Source organism: Hyperolius riggenbachi, chromosome 2 (genome assembly GCF_040937935.1).
Source record: "Hyperolius riggenbachi isolate aHypRig1 chromosome 2, aHypRig1.pri, whole genome shotgun sequence".
Lineage (NCBI taxonomy): Eukaryota > Metazoa > Chordata > Amphibia > Anura > Hyperoliidae > Hyperolius > Hyperolius riggenbachi.
Genome location: NC_090647.1, coordinates 160,590,656 through 160,608,556, shown reverse-complemented (window position 1 = coordinate 160,608,556; position 17,901 = coordinate 160,590,656). Strand labels below are relative to the sequence as shown.

Here is a 17,901-nt window from a genome sequence, read left to right as displayed (position 1 = left end):
GTTCATTTTCGAAATTGTGTTCCAGTCCAGAGCCTCCTGATACATTTAAACTGACAACTGTAACGATCGGTGTCAGCACATAGAGAGAATCTGATTATTGATGATCTGCAGAATCATCAAGAATACAGATGTATACCTGATTATGGATGATCTGCAGAATCACCAATAATACAAGTATGGCTAACCTCTGGACACCTAATAAAGTGTAAGTGTTTTGGTGTAACTGTAGGCTATCTCCCGCGAGGTGGGAGATACAGGCAGCTTAGCCAAGAACCACCTGAGGGGCAGGTGGCCCTGGTAAGTGCAGGAACTATCCCCTGGAGAGAGGGAATAGAGGACCTGGCAACCAGGCATATCTGGAGATAGATGTAGACTGTACTGCAGCCAGGGGACTCCAGGAGAAGAGGCCACTGGCTGCTAACAGGCCGGACTCCCTAAGGAGCAGGAGTCCTAGTTGCAACTGACACTTGGAGGAATTGTGTCACTGCTAGTACAGAGAGACTGAGCACTCAGGGAGTGAGTGACAGCCTGGAAGGTCGGGCAGGCCAGGTCGGCACTAGTTTAACGTATAACACAGCAATGACACAGTAATCCTAAGCTTGGGTGTGAGGTCCTTGGTCACAACACCCCGGATCTGGTCTAAAGTATAACACAAGCGTAATCTGGTCCACCTGGTTCTAACACACTGTGGGATCTGACTATGGTCTGACTGCTTACACGTATGTATTCGCAACAGCAGACAACTTGAGACTGACCAGCGAGATCTATATATAGTGAAGCGCTCCTCAGCGCCACCCAGCGCTACTCAGCCAATCAAAGCCTGTGCTGGGATCAGCTGATCAACCTGATCAGCTGATCCCTCTCCTACTGGCACAAAGGTCCTGCCTCCTAGCGCGTGCGCGCGTAGCTCTCCATCTGTGTGCACTAGAAGGCTCAGACAAACCAGACGCATGCTGCTGTGCGGAAACCGCCGGTCTGAACGCGGAGACAGCCGCCCCGCTGCCAGACCGCGCGGCGGCATCTCCGCAATGCATTACAACAACACGTGCAGGGACCTTTGCATTATCAGTTATTGCAAGGCCCAAAACCAAGTGTCTCGACATGCATGACCGCTAAGTGCACCTTGGCAAAGAGTACCTGTTGTAGCTGCAGGTAGAGCCTCCTGATACATTTAAGGCAAGAGCACATGCAGGGGCCCTTGCATTATCAGATATTGCAATGCCCAAAACCAAGTGTCTCAACATGCATGACCACTAGGTGCACCTTGGCAAAGATCACCTGTCGTAGCTGCAGGTAGAGCATCCTGATACATTTAAAGTGACAACACGTGCAGGGACCTTTGCATTATCAGTTATTGCAAGGCCCAAAACCAAGTGTCTCAACATGCATGACCGCTAAGTGCACCTTGGCAAAGAGCACCTGTCTTAAAAGTAGCTACAGGTAGAGCCTCCTGATACATTTAAAGCGACACCTGTCCTTTATCAGTAATTGCAATCAATTAGTGACTTTCCTGAGTTAAGTAATTACTTAAATTTGCATAATTGCTATTAAAAACGAAAGTACATCAATTTTTGTAATTAAAATGACTGTTTCTATAGAAAACATGAAATTACGAAATTTTGTGTTAAACACGAATTTGCGACAAAACGCGAAATTACGTGATGGAAATTTCGCTTATGGAATTACAAATGACTGTTTGTATGGCAATTACGAAATTACGAATTCGTGACGTAGTGGCAAAATTCATGTCCGTAATTACGGAAACACGAAATTAAGCAAATTTCGGCTCAACACTATATGTTATTACAATTATGAAATGAAATTTCATGTAAATAAAATGTTCTCATGCTCACAGACTTCAATGCATTTGTACGAAAATGTGTTTTCTCTGTCCGCACGCAAGCAGATTCCTTTAAATGTTTTCAAAACAAATTTTGTGTAAATTGCGAAAATTACACCAAATGAAAATTACCCATGAAATCGTAATTACAATCAGAATCGTAGTTGCGAAAACTGCACAAAAATTACCTATTACTATTACACAAAGGCATTATGCTATACAGCTAAGCTTTACTGTCAGGCAGGGATGCAGTAAAACCACAACATGGTCACTTTAAAACGTATGTTTCTACTACTGAACCCAAGACCAAATAAGTTATATCATGTTTCCCCTTAAAGGTTAAAGACATTTAGAATACACAATAATAGAATTACAAACTTGATCTCGTGGTTAGAATATATATACAGTGGTCCACTGGAAATCAGGGCCGGTTCTAGACAGGCACATATAAGTGGGCAGTCAGAATTGTGAAGGGGGCATCATGTTTGAGCACACTTTTTATAGATATGGTAGGCGAAAAATGGCCGTGGTCATGATGTCATGTGGGCGGGGCTACCTGTAATGTAGTTATACCAGCTAATGTAGTTACATAAAAAAAATATGAAGTAAATCGCCCCCCTTCCCTCACCTGAGGCTTGCTCTGCCTTGCTCCCCCATCCAGAACTAATTTTTGTGGCAGCTGCTGGCAGCGGGCAGGACCCCACTAGTCTGGCCTAGGCCAGAGCAGTGGCATGCAGACTTTCCTCCGCGCTTGGAACGAGGAAGAGGTAAGTCCCTCCCGTTGCCAGCCGCTGCCACAAAACATAGTTCTGGAGGGGGGAGCGAGGCAGAGGGAGCCCCAGATGAGGGAAGGGGGTGGAGATGTCCCCCCCTTCCCTGCCGCTGTGCCCACTGCTCACTCTTCTCTGTGCTGCCACGCCTCCTGCACACAGTGCACACAGCGCTCCAACCACCCTATTTGAGGGGGCAGGACATATTTTTGAGGGGGCCATTCCCCCTCTCGCCCCACGCTAGAGCCGGCCCTGCTGGAAATTCCAGATCACGTGTGTTAAGTATATTGGGCCATGCAAAAAAGAAACAAATATGCAAATATTTACTAGAATAGTATAGGAAATAGACCTTTGGTTTCTGCTGATCTAATATTAAGCTCTAGTTGTGTTGTGACTGTACAGTTTCTGTGATGGAATCACACCACACTCGTCATGCTTCCCTTTTTTCTGGTCTTTGTAAGCGTAAGTGCGGTTGTAGTAAAGATGCCAACAAGCCAGTAAAATACTGACAAGGAGATTTAGCTTCAAACACTACCACAATGTACATTTCAGTAAGAAGAACACCACCCGTGACAAACCCAGAGCAATGTAAGTGTTGTACTTACTATGTTGGGATTCCAACATGAGTGTGTGATGTGTTTTATTCAGATATGTAAAAATGTCAGTGAAAAATCAGTTGACTGTTTATTAGTATCAAAGACCATCAATGAAAACCAACAGGACAAATGTACATAATCAGAAAACAAAAGCAAAATTCAGTTTTAACTAGATAACATGAAGAGTGGTCAAAGAATAGAATTATTCTGATAACCCAGATTATTTAAATGAAGGCAGTGGTTTAGCAACAGTGGATGCAGAGGTTTCACTCTTACCAGGAACTCGCCCTCATCTATGGACTTCCTGAGACCAGGCTCCGGCCCCTGCAATCCATTGTGAAATCAGCTCCCAGGCTCATTCAGTCCTCCTGTCGCCCCTCTTCAGCTGCCCCACTTTGCAAATCCCTTCACTGGCTCCCTGTTCCCCTCAGAATGAAATTCAAACTGCTCTTCCTGGCATACAAATCCATCCAGATCTAATCCAGACTCAACCAATCATGTGGGAGCAATTCTCCAAATGTTCTTATTCATTTTCAGAGGTTTTACAACAAACATAGACCAGCACAATGTTTTGGGAAACACGCCCTTTGTCAAGAGGTTTGAAGGGCCCTCATTTTGATCTGTGACTCCCAGCGTGAAATGGACTGAGGCCCACAGGCTAACCATTTTTTGTCTGCATACTAATCCATCCACCGTACCGCCCCTTCACACATCTCAAATCTCGTCCAGAGATACTCCCCAATCTGCTCTCTCTGCCCCTTCAAACCCCTTTGCATAACTTGCTCATTCATGAGGTTCCAGGACTTCTCCAGACCAGCCCTTACACTTTGAAAGTTCCTCTATCCCCCATCTGGCTTGCCTCTACCTTTAACTCATTCAAACAGGCCTTAAAGACCCAACACTTGCCAGCCATCCTCATAGCTTCATGATCACCTCTCCTGGTAAAAGGACCAGGTCCAGAATGTGTTCCTCTCCTCCACCCCTTAGATTGTAAACCTATTTGGCAGGGTCCTCTTCTCCATGTGCTCTTCTCCGCAACCATATGGAGTGAGTTATTCTTCTTTTATTCGTATCCCTGCCTTGTAATCTGTGCACAATTGTTTATTTTGTGTACCATTGTTGCCACTGTAATGTCCCTGTGTAACATTGTTTAAAGAGGAACTCCAGTGAAAATAATGTAATAAAAAAAGTGCTTCATTTTTACAATAATTATGTATACATGATTTAGTCAGTGTTTGCTCATTGTAAAATCTTTCCTCTCCCAGATTCACATTCTGACATGTATTACATGGTGACATTGTTACTGTGGGCAGATTATGTAGCTGTTTCTAGCAGTTCTGGCTGTTAGAGACAGCTGTAAACAGCCATTTCCTGTCTGTGAACATTGTTACATTGTGGCAGTTTGCCCAGAGTACCGTACGGTACCAGAGCCTCCTGTGGGAGGGGTTTCAGCGCAAAATCAGTCATACAGCACCCCCTGATGGTCTGTTTGTGAAAATCATTATATTTCTCATGTAAAAGTGGGTATCAGCTACTGATTGGGATAAAGCTCAATTCTTGGTCGGAGTTTCTCTTTAAAGGACTTCCAAGGCCAAAATCTGCCCCCAAAACGTAAAAAAGTTAACTACCTGCATGAGTTTGTAAGGCACGGAGGACGCCGTCCGCGCCCTCCGTGCCGATCCGCCTGGTCCCCTCTGCTCACTAGCCCCCCGAAAGGCTGCGACCCCACGGTCCGGATCGGTTTCTGCAGCCTGCATAAAGATGGCCGCCGGAGCTGGCCATGGCTGCGCAGTCCGCATAGCCGCTACTGCGGCTGTGCAGCTCTAGGGCCAACCCCCCGATCCACGTAACAGGCAGCGTGGATCGGAGGGTTGGCCCTAGAGCTGCGCAGCTGCAGTAACGGCTATGCGGACTGCACAGCCGTGGCCAGCTCCGGCGGCCATCTTTATGCAGGCTGCAGATACCGACCCGGACCGTGGGGTCGCAGCCTTTCGGGGGGTTAGTGAGCAGAGGGGACCAGGCGGAACGGCACGGAGGGCGCGGACGGCGTCCTACGTGCCTTACAAAGTCATGCAGGTAGTTAACTTAAGTTTTGGGGCAGATTTTGGCCTCGGAAGTCCTTTAAAGAGAGTCTGAAGCGAGAATAAATCTCGCTTTAGACCTCATAAATAGCAGGGGCATGTGTGCCCCTGCTAAACCGCCGCTATCCCGCGGCTTAACGGGGGTCCCTGATCCCCCAAATCCCCTCGGTGCAGCGGGGGAGCGCTTCCTGGTTGGAGCAGGGCTAACCGCCGCAGCCCTGCCCCACGCGCGTCTGTCAGCGCGTATCTCCGCCTCTCCCCCGCCCCTCTCAGTCTTCCTTCACTGAGAGGGGCGGGGGAGAGGCGGCGATGCGCCGCTGATAGACGCGACTGGAGGCAGGGCTGCGGCGGTTAGCCCTTCCTCCAGGAGCGACCAAATCTGCGACCAAGTGTTGCAGTGGGGGGTTTGGGGGTGAAGGGACCCCCATTTAGCGGCGCGATAGCGGCGGTTTAGAGCTCTGAAGCGAGATTTATTCTCACTTCAGAGTCTCTTTAACGTTGTAATGTCTATTGTACAGAGCTGTTTAATATGTTTTCATTTCATAATAAATTGTAATAATACAGGGTAACACATAGACACAGTGGAAGGAAGTAGGCTACGTGAGCAGTTGTGAAGTATACGTCTATGCATATGCAATGACCTGCATGACAGTTAAGGTGGCCATACATCTATCGACTTTGCGGCCAATCGACCATTCAATTAGATAATTATTATTGAAACGGAATAAAATTTGTACACATGCTTGATTGTCACCCAACAGACCAAAATCAGACGTCAATCAGGCAAAGGCTGGACACACTTATCCGCCTAATAGACACGCACGCACGCGCACACACACCACCATCATCATTGTTACATAAAATGGGTACCCAGCTACTTTCGAAATGTATTTCTCATAATGATTTTTTTTAATCGATTCACTAGGATGAAATGTCTTGTATCAGTGAGGAGATCAAATCGATATCACAGTGTATAACAGCAAGAAAAAAGACATACGAACAAGAAAAAGAAAAACACGTTGCACTCAGAAAAGAAATAGAGGCAAGTGTAAAATTATGTTATATTTATGCCAATTACTTTTTTAAGATTTAAAAACCTATCTCAAACCCAAACTTTCCATTTTAATCTTTGCTTAATTACGAGAACACCAAAAGCTTGTTTGTGTTATACTTATTGCTGTCTATCTATCCATTGGGGAGAAATGCCCTCACTCCCTTTCCCAGTGACAGTTGACTGAGTGGATGGAAGCTAGGTGTAAATTTCTCCAGCAGACAATATCGAAATAAAAGAACATGCTTCTTCCTATTAAAGAGGAACTGTAACCAAAGAATGAACTTCATCCCAATCAGTAGCTGATACCTCTTTTGTCATGAGAAATCTTCACTGTTTTTTTTTTAATAGATCTTTAGGGCCATCTGTATGATTGATATTGTGGTGAAACCTCTCCTACAGTGTGATGTCAGGACCTAGACACTGTGGGAGCCTTGTTGGATTGTGGGAAATAAAGCCTGTTTCCAACTGCCAAGCAACCAGTATCTCCCTCTGTGCATATGTATATTTATAAAAAAAACAACAACAACCTTTTAGCCTAGCGCATTGTTAGGGGTTATAGATAAAGGTCTCAATTCACTAAGCTTATCTCCTGTCTTTAATAACTTTTATATCGTTATCACCATGGTGACAAGGCATGTAGTGTTCCTGTAACATTTTACCTCAGGCAAACCTAAAGTTAACTCTTCTGTCTTTAAGTTAACTCTTCAATCCTTAACATAACTCCAGAAATTTAAAGACAGGCTGTTAATTAATTAACTGCATGTAAAAATAACTACAGAGGAGGTAACTTAACTACAGAGGAGGTAACAACTACAGAGGAGGTAACTTAAGGAATGAAGAGATAAGATAACTCTCTCACTGTGTGGAGGTAAGTTTTCTATTGCTTTATTATCTCCAGCATGATCTTAGTGAATTGAGGCCAATGTCAGTTGGTGCTGTTTTTTTATGTCTGCCAGTAGTAAATATGTTAACGTGCAGGCTGATTGCTGATCAAACAATATGAACACATTACATGGCGAATATTAATCATTTCTTGATCACTCTTCTATTTTTTTAACGTTTCACTTTGCAATGTATTGATTTATTTTTTTCCCCTTTTCGCTAAAGTTCCTCTTTAAATTGAGCATATTTTAGTTAGGTATTTTTTTTGTTGCTCTCCTCACTTCCTGTGTCAGTAACACCTACAAAAGGCCATAAGAGTCATACGAGTCACCAGGGCAGTGAGTTACAAGCACAATGATAGCAGTAAGGGCTTGTTCACACTATGAGCGTTTGTGTATCTTTTTAAGAGCTAGCGTTTTTAGAAATCACCCTAAAAGCGCTTGTGCATGATTCCCTATGAAAGGGTTCACAAGATCTGAATCACATCTGAGCGGTTCGATTACGATCCGCTTACAAAAGCACTACATGTACCATTTTCTAAACGCTTTGGCTCAATGGAAGGTATAGGGAAATCGCTAAGCGATTGAAAAATTGCTTTGTATAGCGATTTACATAGCCTGATTCACAAAGCGGTGATAACTCAGTTATCACGCCTAAAAGACTTTAGGCGTGATAACCTTTGCACCGCTAAGTTAGCACCGCTTTGTGCTTTTTACCGCGCGCAAAGTCCAGCGCGCAAAGTTTTGCACGCGCAATCGCGCAATTTAGCGTGCAGCGCCCATAGGCTTTAATGGGCGCTTTGCGGGCATTGCGCTGTGCGCTGTACGGCTGCGCGCGCAAATTTCGCGCGAGTTTCTTCTTATCACGCCTAAACTGAGTTTAGGCGTGATAAAGGGCTTTTCACTGGCGTGCAAAGTGTTTGCACCGCTTTGTGAATCAGGTCCATTGTATTCATTATTTTCTGAGTCACAGAGTTCACTTCCTGTCTGACGTCAGGAAGTGAAAACCTAAAGCGCTTAGAAAAGCGCTTACACAAAATTGCCCAATGCTCAGAAAATGCGGGGAATCACTTTTTAAAAATCGCGCACAAAAACGCTCAGCGCTTGCGATTTATAATGTGAACAAAGCCTAACACCTCTACAGAGGGAAACATAGAAATGTAGCGCCAAGCAGAAAAATCTACAATAATGATTTCCAATCCGTCCATCCGCCCCGCTGTGACAAGATTCTTCAAGCAATATAGAAGAACTTAAAGGTTTCTATTAATATTCTTTTTTTTTTTTGTAACACTGTTTTTATTAAACAAATATTGTACCATACAAACATTTGAAATTGTCAGCAAATGTCCATTTCAACAAAAAGGCATATATTCTGTCTATAATACAATAAAATTGGAGATATGAAAAATGGGTTATCGTGTGAGTTTGTACTGTCCTACATTTCCATTTATCCATGAGACAATAAAAACAAAAGCAAAAAAGAAAAAGAAATAACATGCTGTTACAATAGAAGTTAAGTTTTCTATTAATATTCTGAAGAAATAAAATATTCCCACACCCATGTTTTTCACTGCCCCCCATGGATTCCTTTGTGTTAAATAGGTAAGGGGCCTCCTCAAAGACCACTTTTACCAATTAACCTGAGGTGTTTTGCCACCCTCTCATTATGGGGGCTAACAGATGGCACTATAACCCCCATCAGACTATTGTCCCACTTCCTCATGTAAGGTGAGGGGATACACAGTATTGATATAGAACTGCTCAGTGGGCTGGGGAAGTGATGAAGTTGGAAGAACAGATAGGCCCCACAGTGAGGCTTGGGAAGACAGGAATGAACGAAAGCAAGGTGAACATTTATTACACAGTGGGAAAAAACTTTCAACATTTTTTTATTATTATTTCAAGTCCCACTTTTCACACACAACCAGTGCTGGTCGTAATGGAAAAATCTACGCTTACGGATCATTACGCGTAATTTTACGCTATTACGCATTACGGAATTACGCTTACGGCGTAGACATTTATCTACGGTTCATGTCTGTAATTACGCATGGCCCTTACGCAATTACGCGTAAGAATACCGTAGTGCAGGTTGTTACGTTATTGCCTTACGCAAAATTTCCTACTAGCAATTAATGCGTAAGACAATGCTCACAAGTGGAAAAGTTGGCGCATGGATCGATGTTAGGTAGCCGCCGACTTTAAGGGTTAATAGCAAAGCCCCTTTAATTGCTGAGAGCCTCAAATTTGGAGAATATATTAAGGAGATCAGAAGGAATAAGAGGAACATTTTTTTTTGCAAAAAGACCTTATAGTTTTTGAGAAAATCGATGTTAAAGTTTCAAAGGAAAAATATATACATTTAAAAACCTGCCGACTTTAACGGTTAATAGCAAAGCCTGCTTAAAATTTAGGAACACCAAATTCCCAGGGTATATTGAGGGGATCAGTGGGAATAAGAGGAAACATTTTTTTTTCAAAAAGACCTTATAGTTTTTGAGAAAATCGATTTTTAAGTTTCAAGGGCAAAAATGTCTTTTAAATGCGGAAAATGTCAGTTTTTTTGCACAGGTAACAATAGTGTATTATTTTCATAGATTCCCCCAAGTGGGAAGAGTTTTACTTACTTCGTTCTGAGTGTGGGAAATATAAAAAAAAAAAAACGACGTGGGGTCCCCCCTCCCAGACCTCTTTAACCCCTTGTCCCCATGCAGGCTGGGATAGCCAGAATGCGGAGCACCGGCCGCGTGGGGCTCCGCACCCTGACTATAGCAGCCCGCATGGCCCATTGATTGGGGGGTCTCGGAAGGGGAACGGCAGCCAAGCTTTCCCCTCCCCCTCCGAGCCCTTGTCCAATCCAAGGACAAGGGGCTCTTCTCCACCTCCGATGGGCGGTGGAGGCCGCGATTTCCTGGGGGGGGGGGGTTCATGGTGGCATCTGGGAGTCCCCTTTAAAAAGGGGTCCCCCAGATGCCCACCCCCCCTCCCAGGAGAAATGAGTATAGGGGTACTTGTACCTCTTACCCATTTCCTTTAAGAGTTAAAAGTAAATAAACACACAAACACTTAGAAAAAGTATTTTAATTGAACAAAAAACATAACCACGAAAAAAGTCCTTTAATATTCTTAATTAACCATTAATACTTACCTGTTCCTTTAAATAAATGATCCCTCGCAATAGCCTCGGAAATGTTCTATCAGTTACAATGTAACAAAGTTATTACAATGTAACAACTTTGTTACATTGTAACTACGCCGCACCCGACGTCACTCGCTGCTCAGCCGCCGCATACACTTACGCGTCTGTGCAGGACGCTAAGTCCCCGCCGGCTCCCGGCGTCCACCCCGCCCACATCTGTCACCCACATGTGGGTGACATGTGGGTGACATGTGGGAGAGGCGGGGAGGGCAGCGGGAGCTGGCGGAACTTAGCGTCCTGCACGGACCCGACAGAGCTCTGAGCTATATAGCTCAGAGCTCTCTAAGCATCTTTGTATTTGGGCTCCAAGGAGCCCCATTGGTCCTTAGCAGACCAATGGGGTTCCTTCTGATTTGAAGGAACCCCATTGGGGTTCTGATCTCCTTAATATATTCTCCAAATTTGAGGCCCTTAGCACTTAAGGGGGCTTTGCTATTAACACTTGAAGTCGTCGGCTTTTTTATATTATACGGGAGCGTAATATTACGCGATTACAGCAGACTGTGTAATTTCAATAGGAGTTTACTGTCTTACGCGTAATTTGTTACGCGTAATAACGTAACCTACGGTCTACGCATAATTAATTACGTGTGATACCGTAACCTTACACGTAATGCTTACGGTGCATTTGTAGTGAATTACGATGCGTAATTACGCTAATGCGTAATTTCGGCCCAGCACTGCACACAACACATGTGGCCATGCATGTACAATGTTTAGAGAAATTACATTACCAACAATTGCAATGCAGGTCTTCCACACATTTAAATAGGTTGCGGAACTGGCCTACCCACCACACAGTGCAATGTCAGGTTATGAACAGGTAAACATCCAAGCACCTGTAATATTTCCTGTCTATATTACTAGTCAACAGTGGTAAATATGCACAGACACACAACTGCGTGCGCATACCACAACTGCCACCTACTGTGCTTGTGTGGCACTCACAGGCTCTGGGTAGTGGTGGCTCTGCGGCGAGTGAGGTGTGCGATTCCTTTAAGATTTGCGGGTTTATTGGTTCATTCAAATGGTGCTTAACATGGCAGCAGATGCATGGCTTCTGTTATGTAGGTAGATTCAGTTCCTGCACATCTTAGCCACTCGTCTGGAAGCCAAGGTCTATTTCATTCTGTGTAGTGGTGCTCATCACGACCTCGGAATCATGGGTAATCCATGATCAACAGTAAGGCATTATGCTATACTGCGTTTTCTGTCAGACAGGGATGCAGTAAACCCACAACATGGTCACTTTAAAACATATTTTCTGCTACTGAACTCAAGACCAAATAAGTTATATCGTGTTTGCCCTTTAAGATTAAAGACACTATAATAGGATTTCCAACTTGATCTCCTAATCTCTAGAAGATATATATACAGTGGTCCACTGGAAATTCCAGATCACGTTTGTTAAGTATTTTGGGCCATGCAAAAAAGAAACAAATATGCAAATATTTACTAGAATAGTATAGGAAATAGACCTTTGGTTTCTGCTGCTCTGATATTAAGCTGCAGTTGTGTTGTGACTGGCCAGTTTCTCTGATGGAATCACACCACACTCGTCATGCTTCCCTTTTTTCTGGTCCTTGTAAGCGTAAGTGCGGTTGTAGTAAAGATGCCAAGCCAGTAAAATACTGACAAGGAGATTTAGCTTCAAACCCTACCACATTGTACACTTCAGTAAGAAGAACACCACCCGTGACAAACCCAGAGCAATGTAAGTGTTGTACTTACTATGTTGGGATTCCAACATGAGTGTGTGATGTGTTTTATTCAGATATGTAAAAATGTCAGTGCAAAATCAATTGACTGTTCATTAGTATCAAAGACCATCAATGACAACCAAAAGGACAAATACACATAATCAGAAAACAAAAGCAAAATTCAGTTTTAACTAGATAACATGAAGAGTGGTCAAAGAATAGAATTATTCGGATAACCCAGATTATTTAAATGAAGGCAGTGGCTTAGCAACAGTGGATGCAGAGGTTTCAACCTTACCAGGAACCTCCATGGACTTCCTGAGACCAGGCTCTGGCCTCTGGCTCCTGCAATCCATTGTGAAATTAGCTCCCAGGCTCATTCAGTCCTCCTGTCGCCCCTATTCAGCTGCTCCACTTTGCAAGTCCCTTCACTGGCTCCCTGTTCCCCTCAGAATGAAATTCAAACTGCTCTGCCTGGCATACAAATCCATCCAGATCCAATCCAGACTCAACCAATCATGTGGGAGCAATTCTCCAAATGTTCTTATTCATTTTCAGCAGTTTTACAACAAACATAGACCAGCACAATGTTTTGGGCAACACTCCCAAACCGTGGGTAGGCCATTCTGTGCAGTGGTGCTCATCACAACCTCAGAATCATGGGTAGCCCGATTACGGGCCGCTTTGAGCAGCCAAATCGTAATTTGTGTTCAGCCGCAATCACGGATTCCGATTTTGAATGCATCCGTAATTTCATCCACATTCCACCCTTAATCACGGCTTACAGCCGTAATCATGAGTTGGAATCCGCCTGACGATTTTAATGGGTTAATAGCAACCCCCCGTATGTGCTAGAAACACCAAATTTGCATGGTATGTTAAGAAGAACAGTGGGAACAAGAGGAAAACATTTTTCAAAAAGACCTTATAGTTTTTGAGAAAATCGATTTTAAAGTTACAATAGGAAGAAAGTATACCTTTAAATGCCATAAATGACAGATAATGTATCAACCTAACGGTAGTGCAAATGTACATATATCAAAAGAAAGAGCAATGAACTTCATGACGGGGTTTCCAAGGGGTCTGTACGCAGAGCGTACGGACCACCTGGAAGCCCCGTGGAAGTGGCAACACTTTAGCCAGGGATTGCCATACAGCCTCATTATGGCTGTATAAGCATTCCTGGCAACTTTACAAAAAATCTTAATTTAATGGGCGCGCGGGTGCTTTTACCATATATGAATATAAATGAATAAATTGTGAATAAAATCTTAATTTTATTTTATTTAAGTTTCAATCAGAGATCGACAAATAGTCCTCACATCCTCTGTACTCACATACACTCAAGTCATACATGCATGGGGGTATTATGGTGTCCCGTGAAAAATCAGATAAAATGGCTAATTCATGAATCACAGATCCTTAAAAATTAGAAAAAATGGGGCTAGCTGTCCAAACAATTAATAGATCCACTATTAAGATCCAAAAAATGCCAAAAAATGACTACGATTGTATGTCCAAAAAGATTATAATCAATATGCGCTCTGTGTAATATGTGCCAATGCACCAAGGATAGGTTAATATCACCTTAAGACGTCCAGGCTTCAGTCACCATTGGATGTGACCGTTCGTGTACAGGTTCCACCGGGCAGAATCACATAGCGGCTCTTCCGCAACTCCGCTTGGAACTCCAGCCGCGTCACCACTCCAGCTCCCCTGAGCTCTCGCGGGAACTTCGCTGTACTCTCTAGTCGCACAACTCAGAGCGTCCCTCCGTGGTGACGTCACGTGTCTCCGAGTGGTTGTGTATTGGCCAACTCTGTTCTGCATTCCACCTGGTGCCCAGATCCAGATATCCTGCGTTCCACAGCGCTTCCTGGATTGGTGGATCTTGAAAGAGGACAATACGGACCATCAAAAGATGGTTCAGATGCTATAACCTCCTGGTTAGGTACTTAGTAGTCCTTGGGGCGCCCCTCCAGACTGACCATGATTGACATGTTTCGACAATAACTCTTGTCTTCCTCAGAATCAGTACTGTGTTGTGCGACTAGAGAGTCCAACGAAGTTCCCGTGAGAGCTCAGGGGAGCTGGAGTGGTGACGCGGCTGGAGTTCCGAGCGGAGTTGCGGAAGAGCCACTATGTGATTCTGCCCGGTGGAACCTGTACACGAACGGTCACATCCAATGGTGACTGAAGCCTGGACGTCGTAAGGTGATATTAACATAGGTTCGTAGTCATTCGTAGTCATTTTTTGGCATTTTTTGGATCTTAATAGTGGATCTATTAATTGTTTGGACAGCTAGCTCCATTTTTTATAATTTTTAAGGATCTGTGATTCATGAATTAGTCATTTTATCTGATTTTTCATGGGACACCATAATACCCCCATGCATGTATGACTTGAGTGTATGTGGGTACAGAGGATGTGAGGATTATTTGTCGATCTCTGATTGAAACTGAAATAAAATAAAATTAAGATTTTATTCACAATTTATTCATTTATATTCATATATGGTAAACGCAACTGCACGCCCATTGAATTAAGATTTTTTGTACAGTGTGTTATCGGTGGGAGTAGGGGTTAACCCACCATGTTTTGGGAAGCAGCAGGTGGGAAGTATAAAATTTGGCAAGTCCAATTATTATCAAGCAGCACCTTCTATGCTTTTTCTGTAAATTCCTGGCAACTTTGCCTATTTTTTGTAAGTTTTCTTTTATGTTCAGAGTGTGGGAAATATATATAAATGATGCGGGGTTCCACCTCTTGAGCCTCTTTAACCTCTTGCCCCCCATGCAGGCTGGGATAGCCAGAATGCGGATCCCCGGCCACATGGGGTTTGCACCCTGAGCTATACCAGCCCACATGGTCCATGGTATGGGGGGGCTCCGGGGGAGAGGGGCGGACAAGCCTTCCCTTCTCCTCCGGAGCTCTTGTCCAATCCCACTTCTGGTGCCCCAGGAGGAGGCGGGGCCGCTGACTTCCTGGGTGGAGTTCATGGTGGTATCTAGGAGTCCCCTTTAAGAAGGGGATGCCTAGATGCCTGCCACCCTCGTAGGAGAAATGAGTATAGGGGTACAAAGTACCCCTTACCCATTTCCCCAAAGGGTTAAGTGAAATAAAAATGACGCTTCTTTAAGTTGATTGAAGATCTCCGCATACCCGATACGACACATCGCCGCTAGCCGCGCAACTCTCAGCTATAAGTATAGCTGAGATCTAAAAGCATCTTTAAATTCTGGCTCCAAAGCTCCCCATTGAACGCATACGAATTCGGGAATTCTGTTTCCATCCGTAATTACGATCACGGCTGATTCAGAAGTGGGTGGAGCCATGATCGAATCCACTCGAATCCGGGATCATGGATATCCAAGCACCCTTGATTCTGTGTGACGATGTAAAGAAAGTAAAAGGGTCAAAACATGCAATCCCTCAGATTTGTGATCAAGCCCCTTGTATATTATGTCATGTAATCATGCAATGACTCCTACTCACATTTCAGCATCCTGAGTACACCTGCATAACTGTTAAAATAAATTCATGCAATCTAAACACAATAGCTGATCTGGCAAGTTGTTTTTAAGTTTTTAGTAAAATTAGATCATTGTGTAAGCAAATGCTGAAATACTTGTTACAGGTGCAGAAGAAGCGGTATGATGCTATACTGAAGCGCTTGCACTCCCAACTGAACAATGCCCAGATGAACAGAAGACAGTATCAGTGGAATATTGCACAGATGGAGAAAACAGCATCGGGGCTTAGAGAGAGCCTCGGAAACAAGCAGTGAAACATACATGTTCTAGAATAGGCGTCACTTTGACACATTATTTTCTCCTAATACACAATGTGTTGGGGTTTTTTTTGCCTAAAGTTATTATAAGTAGAGCTCTCAGCCAAAATGATTTCCTGTTTGTCATTAAAATTAGGCAGACAACGTGAGGGAGGAGAAATCTTTCAGGTAGGGATACATAGAGATTGTCTGTCTGGACATCTTGGAAGCATTATCAGATAGGAGGTCTACAAAGAAATTATTTGTTTAATGAATAAGGGAGGTTTTATAAAAATTTGCATAGTAGTGTAGTGAATAGCACCTTGCAGCACTAGAACCCAGATGCAAACCTTGGTCTGGGTGCTGACTTCTGAATGGAGATTATATGGTCTCCCCAAGTTTGTGTGTGTTTTCTTTGGTCACATTGGTCTCCTCCCAAATCCCCAAAACAAGCTAATAAGTTAATTAGTTCACCCACCCAAAGAAATAGACCTAAACACTGAGCTCCACTGAGGGACAGTTACCAGCATGATTTTGTATACTTGACAGGGCCGGTTTTAGTGACAACCTGAGCACCAGGGCAAAATTAACCAGGGGAGCCCCTGTAAGCAGCATTAAGGTAGGGGCCTCTTTATTTCTGGCAAATCCCCCCTCCTCACTGCCTCCCTCCCCACTGCCTCCATGCTGCCACCCTTCCCCTCAGGTCTCCTCTAACTATATAGTGGTCCCTGGAGGCCCTTCAACTTTTCAGCAGCATAGCAACTCACCTGTCTGGGCTGGCCCTCTCCTTCATTACTCCATGCACTCCCGTCTTCATCAACGCTGGCCCCGTCTTCTCAGTGATCTTAGCCGGCGGCATGTTACTAGTACTACGCAATAACATGCGCCGGGTCATAGAGAAGAGGCGCCCCTGCATGGATGAAAATCGGAGTGCACAGACCAATGGAGGAGGGGAGCCAGCTCAGACAGGTGAGTTGCTATCCTGCCAAAAACTCTGCAGCTGGGGAATTGCACAGGTTGTCCCTATAAAAGCCAATCCTTGATACTGGAAAGTACTCTGGAAAACATAAGAGCTTGAAAATAATAATAATAATTTTTTATAGTCTTTGCCTCTAATAGGTAGTGATTTCCTGTGCCACTGGCCAACTTTGTTGGTAGGCATTCGAAACGTCATTGTTTTATTGTTATTCCTTATAGCCTCTCCAGGTGAAACCAAGTGAGAGAATTCTTACTAATAAGGAAACCTATCAATAACAACCTGGCATTTTAACACCTTCCCCATATTATTCTAAATACCAAATTTTGAGTGGCATTTGGTTTAAATCAAAATGTGAGTATATATATATATATATATATATATATATGTATGTATGTATATATATATATATATATATATATATATGTATGTATATATATATATATATATATATATATATATATATATATATATATATATATATTAAGCCCAAATTGCCCGTTGATAAAGAATACATGGCTTATGTTGCCCCTTTCTGAAGAGATATGTGGCTCCCTTTGTTTCCTGTTATTAAACACTTTTAATTAATCAATGGTCTATTAATCATATTCCAGCCATTACTCCAAAATACACTTCACTGTGAGCTTTAGTAATACTTCCAGAGAAAGAGAGTGGCAGAGAAGCAGCTAAACTGGCAGGGAGCAATCACAACACTGCTGTATACAATGTGTCTGTTTTTCTGGACCCCAAACGTGGCTGAAATTTGCATTGGGTGAAACAGCTCATTAATAATTATTGTGCTATTTTCCACCTAATGCAAAAATGGTGTACAGAATTCATAAAAAACTTGAATTTGCAGCATTTTCTCTGACAACGTGTGTGGTCCTCCATAGAAGAACATAGTTCCGCCTCCGACGACACGCATATGGTTCACATTCGCACACACACATTAACTGGAATGCCATATCGGACCCAGAACACCAGCCCCGAATGGAAGCGAGGCCTACAGCCTATATGCTGCTCATTACGAGGAT

General features: G+C 43.6%; 1 protein-coding gene across 5 annotated transcripts in view; it reads left to right on the top strand.

Annotated features, from left to right (window-relative positions):
- The window catches only part of CCDC122 (coiled-coil domain containing 122), a 108,728-nt gene extending 91,508 nt beyond the window's left edge, over positions 1-17,220 (top strand). For all 5 annotated transcript variants that reach the window (XM_068267769.1, XM_068267770.1, XM_068267768.1 and 2 more), the window contains 2 exons: positions 6,213-6,329; positions 15,760-17,220. In XM_068267769.1, coding sequence (XP_068123870.1) covers positions 6,213-6,329; positions 15,760-15,909 — 267 coding nt within the window. In that variant the 3' untranslated portion in view covers positions 15,910-17,220. The remainder of the gene's footprint in view (positions 1-6,212; positions 6,330-15,759) is intronic.
- Positions 17,221-17,901: the final 681 nt, after the last annotated feature.